This window comes from Cibotium barometz, chromosome 13 (assembly GCF_041138505.1).
Source record: "Cibotium barometz isolate CiBa-2024 chromosome 13, ASM4113850v1, whole genome shotgun sequence".
Lineage (NCBI taxonomy): Eukaryota > Viridiplantae > Streptophyta > Polypodiopsida > Cyatheales > Cibotiaceae > Cibotium > Cibotium barometz.
This window is the reverse complement of record NC_141058.1, coordinates 41250459-41257126: the sequence shown is the minus strand read 5'-3', so window position 1 is coordinate 41257126 and position 6668 is coordinate 41250459. Positions and strand designations below refer to the sequence as shown.

The following is a 6668-nucleotide window of genomic DNA, read 5'->3' as shown; positions in this document are numbered from 1 at the left end:
CAAAAAGTTGTAAAGATATATACACCTTCAAAGAGTGCCCGAGATGGCCCTCATGACTTTTACATTGAACCCCTCCTCCACTCCTTTACGTGCAGGGACAGAAAACAATGGAAAGGCTCTCAATCTGCGATGGAGAGGAAGGGCAAACCGCAGTGTCATCTGATGCCCTCCACGAAGCCGATGATCTCTCAGGTATGCCTTGAATCTAGCCATTAGTGCGAAAATAACATTTGTTCTTGCACACATCAAGATGCAGTTAGCCATTGGTGAAGCTTCCATGGAACAAACCCTAGGTTTTCTTCCTGCCTGTATAACAAGTTAAATTTTTGCCTTGCCGAAACTGAGCGCGTTTGGAGATGTGCATAGCTTAGTGGTCTATGTGTGGATATGTGCATAGCTTAGTGGTCTATGTAGGGAGATGTGCATAGCATGGTGTCTATGCATAGAGATGTGCATGCTACGTGCCTCAATTGCACGTAACCTTGCTCCTACTGTACGCATCAATATGTGCATAGTCATGTCTTTGTACATGTACCATCTCAGCTGAGCTGCCCTTAGGAAGGATTAATTCAACGAGGTGATTTGCGCACTGAGGTTCATGGTCTGGCTTTTTGAAGCCAAGATTACACTCCCCCTCCTTGTTAAGTTTTGTCGCAAACCTGATCTTTCCATGTGCATACAATGTTTGAATGCCGTTTTTTCAGAATTAATCAAATCACAATGTAGCCATACTGTAGCTTACATGGTTAAGAAGAAACCTCATGGAATGCTAGTGTCTGATATTAGTACAGATGATACTTTTTTTAATGGGTATGAGTTTTGCCATGAAAGCTTCCAAAAGCTATTTCATTGTTGATACTGTTTCTGTCTGATACAGATCCTGTCACTTGTAGCCGTGTTGAAGCTCCCATGGTCAAGAATATGGATCCGGAACTCTGGAGCAACCTGCCAGATCATATTTTGGATCATGTTCTCTCCCTTCTTCCTTTTTGGAGCATTCTCCAGCTACAATCTGTGTCAAAAATATGGAGACACAATCTTAAGTCAACAAATTTCTCAGCCAGATGGGGTAGAAAATCTCATCCTGAAGTTCTGTTCGTCATGTTTACAGACTGCTGGCACCTGAAGGCAGCTGCAGCTTACAATCCATCTCTGAACGATTGGCATCTCATTCCATTGTCATGCTTCAATCCCAGAGAGACGCTTCATGAATTTGATATCATAGCAACAGCAGGTGGCCTTCTTTGCACTGAGGAGAGAGCATGGCCGGATCGTTCACTTATTGTTTATAATCCCATGAATAGATCTTCCAGGAAGCTTCCGCAACTGTTACCAATGGAACGCCCGTATGTCGTCGGGATGATGATGGATGCTGATAGAAAAGGATACAGAGTTCTCGTGGCACAAGATGGTGAGTCGTTGGTTTCTCAATATTATGAATCAAAGAGTGATTCATGGAAGATGAACACCACTTTTAACAGAAGGGTTGCTATGCTTGCTGGCATGGCATCACTTGGACGGTTTCTCTTCTGCCTTTCCTTTCCGCCGTTAGGCTTGATTGCATATAACATTGAGGAGGCATCATGGCATGATGTGCAAGTTACAATGCCGGCATCAATTAGCTCTCCTCATGTGATAGAATACAACGAACAGCTAGTTCTTGTAGGGGGAGTGGAAGAATATGGTCAGTTGGCTAGCATCCGGATATGGAAGCTTGATCTTTCTAGTAAGGAATGCATAGAGATTGAGCAAATGCCGGATCATCTCTTCCAGAACTTTACTTGGACGAGAAGCAAAGAGCAGTTTTTCTGCACAGGAGAAGCTGGCCTAATTTTCTTTAGTGATGGTTTAACACCTCCAATTCTCATGTATGGCATGGGTGAGAAAAGATGGTCGTGGTTACCACCTTGCCCTTTTCATGGCTCCTCACCAAAGACGCTTAGCAAGTACACTTTTTGTGGATTCCCAATCAAACCCTGCTTTGACTTGAGGGCTTAATTTCATTTCTGTGGACAATCCATTCTCAAATTGACAGATCTCAATTATGTAATGCCCTTTTTTTTCAAATGTCCTCCATTTCCATTTGTGCCTTGCTCTCTCTCCTGGAATTTTTTTGTGCTGCATTTCCAGCACACACATTGCCTATTTCTGATTCAAGGTAGGAGGCTGTGCAGGGTCAGGACTTTCCACTGACCCGTTGACAGTGATTGTGGTGTTGAGCAAGCATGTTTTCCTAGAAGTGCAGGTGCATGGATTGTATGCACATCAGGCCTGAGGTCAAGACCTCATGTTGCTGAAATCACTATAGATACAGAACATTACGGAAGGCAATGGCCTGATGTTGGCTGCGAATGCTGAGGTATTTCTGGTGAATGAGGACGGGATGAAAAACCTGTAGCTGAGGAGCTATAGTAGAACTAACGGAGGCTGAACTAAAGTAAGGCCAGACACTTCTGCCTTTTTTAATAGATTTGGGAGACGGCTGCAAACTGGGCCAATTACGTTTGATCTGCCGTCAGACAAACTGACTGCCTGACTGGTTTTTTGATGTCTAATCCAAGATCATATCCCTCATTAGGCAACAGTATTTGGTGCATTTAGGGCATCTTCATCAGCATGCATCAGGTTGGCAGCAGTTCAGCACACATATCAGGTCGGCAGCAGTAGAATAACAGTAGACAGCTTTGTGTAACAGTCGGCAGCATTTATCAGTAATTATGGTGAAGAGTTTGGCATTTTATGTCACACGTCATACTACAGAACAAATCAGCTGGCCGACCAGCATATCAGCATCATATATAAGAACATAGTGTATAAATCATCTCTTGAGTTGGATCATGTATTGGCAGTAGAAGTGGTCAATAGCCCTTTTGGGAAGGCCTATGGCCTATGTAACCTTTTCCTATGTACATAAAACATTATACTGGAAAACATATCTCTCTCTCTCTCTTCTCACATGGTTGCGTTCATGTGCCTACAGGGTGCTTAAGGGCTTCCGCTATGTAACATCTTGCCATTCATGGTGTGTGTTTAGGCTGTTCTGATCCTTGACCTGTGGCTCTTGCTGCTGGCCATGCAAGGCTGTTGTACCAGTGCCAACCCTTAATGTGTGGCTACATTGTTTCCAGTCATTTCATCTCTAGACGTGAACGGTGTGCATATTTTTACTAAGCTTGTGGGATCGTGTGATTTGGCTGTCTCGCAGCTATGACTGTCAAGAGAGGCTCAGCCCTGCAGATGTGCCAGACAGGCCTAGAAGACCAAGCATGTGCTGGGAATTCAGGCAGCTGAGCTGGCTGATAAGTTGACCACCCTCATGACTGGCTACTGAACTGGGCTGTCCAATAAAGTCAACGTTTTTGAACCCTTCTGCCCCCAAGTGGATTTCTCATTCCTTAGCTTGGGGTACAGCTTGGACCGAATCCCAGATTACAGGAAATTATTGAAAAGCATAAATGGAAACCCCAACCTTCTTGGAGGGTCCCATACCTAAAGCAGCAGTCTTCTTGTAATTCCCTTACCATGAGATGATAAACTCTATTGTATAATGAGAAACCAGGCTTACTACACGCCAATGAAAGGAAGCTGGCAGCAATCCCTACATACCATAGGAGAATCCGTTGCTAAGGATGGACACCTAGGTGTAAATGTGAAGTTGCGTAAGTCAAACGAGAGCATCATTCCCATTGGTCAAACACTTGAGCTTTCCTCTCCTTTCTGTGTGCTTTTGTTTGCTCTAGCTATTGTGGTAGTGTGTGAGCTTGAGAGAGGGAATGGCTTGCTTGCATGTGTGGAAGTCTTCAACTTCTTCTCCTCTCTTGCTCTCCTATTTTCATTTCTTGAGCACAGTGGGCAAGCAAGGTAGTGTGTTTGAGAGCATTGCCTCATATATATATTTTTGTATGATTTAACAATGCTCCCTCATTCTCTACCCACTTCGATGTCTTCTTAAGCCAATCCATTGGACAATCTAGAGGGAGCATGCTTGTAGCTTCTTGGCAATGCCATGGCCATTTTCTTGCTAGATCTGCATTTTTGATCTCATGCAGTCAATCAATTTTTTCTCTACACTCCAGATATACAAAACAAATTGTGCGTCTTCAAGAATTTGGCCACCCATACCATTTTTGGTTGCCCTTTAACACTAGTCTTGTAATTGAACCACATAAATGGCTTAGGTAAAAGTGAGTACATTTAAACATGATGTCGAAAAGTGCTGAAACTACTCAAGTGTGCCCAATTGTTGGTAATTGGGTATATCCTTTAAAGTAAAGTTGGCTGACTTGAAAATTGGTGGTTTCTAAAAATTACAAAGAAAGCCATAAAAGAGTTCTCAATATACATTCAATTGACATAACATGTATAAAAATTAATCACATATGTATAGATGAAAATTTTGTTGCGTTTGTTAGCAATTTAAAAATTCTTTGAGAAAGTTTCAATGAAGAAATTAAAAGTTAGTATTTTCACACAACAAGAACATCAATCATGACCATCAAAAAGTTTCAAAGTTTTGTTTGCTTTTCCTTATTTTTTTTCAACTATTATCTTGTGGTAGGTACCTTCCCTAAAAGGATTCTCTTTGAAACTTCATAGTTAGATTTATTTTAAACAAGAGTCTCAAAAAGCCAAATAGACTTAAAAAAAAAAGATTGTTGTTAAGGCTATTACAAGGGCAGATAACACATTGCATGCCCTTTTAATCGCCTATTTCTTAGATAACACATTGGATGCCCTTTTAATCGCCTATTTGGATTCCTTTTTTTTGTAGTGAGTTGTATGAGTTTGATGAATATTGGAAAGTCAAAGTGGTTGTTTTGCACCTTAAGTACTTTGTAAAATTATGGTGGAACAAGGTTGCATCCAACAGTAGGACATATCATTGTTGGTTATGAAGCAATGGCAATGACTCCTAAGCTATAGTTGGCGCGGATTAAAGATGATAATCACCATATCTTCAAGCATAATATAAACAAGAATGATTAGATTAATAAGAGCTTAATCACATAATCGATAGAGCAAGATGAAATCAATAACCTCGAGTACCTTTCTTATTCATGAAATGCCTCTTAAATAGGTTGAGGTTACAAAGCCAATACACCATAGATGAGGTCATCCATCTCCCACATGGTCCTCCTTTGATTTAGGGCATTGGTCAACTTTGTAAACTCGATTATAGGCATGAGAATCTCCATGAATGCATAAGGTGCCTACTAGAGATGATATTCTGAGCTGATTTTATAAGAGTTACAACCTTAGACAATGGCTCTTAATCACATGTAAGGCTAGGAAACTTTGGTGAACAATGTCCCAACAGATCCCCCTCAACAAATGCTCCTATGCCTAGTGGTGGTCAGTTACCCAGGTTCCCACTATGGGAATGAAAGTAGTATGTTGCCTCCTGGTACAAAACAAACAAAGTGAGGTCCCACACTATGGGGAAGCTGATGGTGAGGGCCAGTGTGCTTGATGCTTAGAAAGCCCAATCATCTTCAATAAAATTGGCCTCATGTGAGGCCTCCCTCTCCTGGTCTTCATTGGCTTCTTATTCTTCTTCTTCTCCTATGAGTGCTTGAGATTTTGCTAAAAATGCTTGTTCTTCAAGAAGCAGTGTTCTTTAGTGTGGTGGTTCTTTCCATAGAACCCACAAGTCTTCTTGTTTGTGCTGATGTAGCCCTTCTTGAATTTCTTGTTGGAGATGCCTTTGTTAAAGAACTTCTTCTTTGTGTAGAGTTCCTTAAGCTTTGCTTCCCTTGCAATCTCTTGTACAACTTTGCTTCTCTTGCAACCTCTTGTACTCTTCAAGTAATGATGTCTCCTTACCATCCAACTTAGATTCTGGCAAGTTTTTCAAAGTAGACACAAGATGTGAATATTCTTCACTGGGCATGCTTTTAAGAAGTACTGCTATGCTATGGTATCTTCTTCCGACTATACAAGTTTGAGCTGTTATACTCTTTATGTAGTTTATGTGCTCTAGGAGGATGTCAGATGATTTTATTTTAAGTTTATAGAATTGAATTTTTAAGCCTAACTTTGAGTGCTTACCTTTTTCTCCAAAACATTTATCAAGTGTATCTTGAGCCTTATGTGCACTTTTTGCCTCTGTGATGAGCAGTATGTATGTGTCACTCAACCCTAATGTTATTATGGCAAAAGATATTTCATTTTTGGTAAGCCATAATGTTTCACTATCCCCCCCCCCTTGTTGATTTCTTATCCTTCCCATTTGCAATGTTCCAAAGTCTCTTTTTCATTAATACAAACTTCACCTTGGTCTACCAAATATGAAAGCCTTTCCTAATAAATTTATCAGTGTGACCTTTGGAATCCATTTAAACACGGTCTTACCTCTTGGCTTATAGATTAAGGGCAGTGTTTAATCTTTTATAAAAAAAATGCTCAAATAATCATGCATTAAAAAGAACCTCCCCCTTAATGATTATGCAAGAAGTTCTAGAAGTCTCCCTCACGGTATAAGTCCAAGTGCAGATTGTCACATAAAAATCTTGAAAGTACAAACCTTTAGTATATGCATTTGGATTTTCTAATGGGCTTAGGCTTCTTGATTTTTATCTTAACCTTCAAGTGTTTCACATTGGTTTACTCACATGAGGTGGGCATTCAAGCTTTGGGTGTGAGCATACGCTTTCGTTGTGCAGAAAAAT

General features: G+C 40.8%; 1 protein-coding gene across 4 annotated transcripts; it reads left to right on the top strand.

Moving 5' to 3' along the window:
- Positions 1-2954, top strand: LOC147632688 (F-box/kelch-repeat protein At5g15710-like). Of its 4 annotated transcripts, XM_086807503.1 has the most exons (3): positions 9-192; positions 878-969; positions 1112-1250. In XM_086807503.1, the coding sequence occupies exons 1-3, from the start codon at positions 108-110 to the stop codon at positions 1124-1126; spliced, it is 192 nt and encodes a 63-aa protein (XP_086663629.1). In that variant the 5' UTR covers positions 9-107; the 3' UTR covers positions 1127-1250. The 4 variants fall into 4 exon arrangements, with proteins under 4 accessions (XP_086663627.1, XP_086663629.1, XP_086663628.1 ...); XM_086807501.1 differs by having other exon boundaries at positions 1-192; positions 905-2954; XM_086807502.1 differs by lacking the exon at positions 878-969 and having other exon boundaries at positions 1112-2954.
- Positions 2955-6668: the final 3714 nt, after the last annotated feature.

Excerpts from the sequence above, each read along its gene's own strand:
- LOC147632688 (XM_086807500.1), top strand. The coding sequence starts at position 108 with ATGGAAAGGCTCTCAATCTGCGATGGAGAGGAAGGGCAAACCGCAGTG. Across the intron at positions 193-877 it reads CGAAGCCGATGATCTCTCAG|ATCCTGTCACTTGTAGCCGT; the intron begins GTATGCCTTGAA and ends TGTCTGATACAG.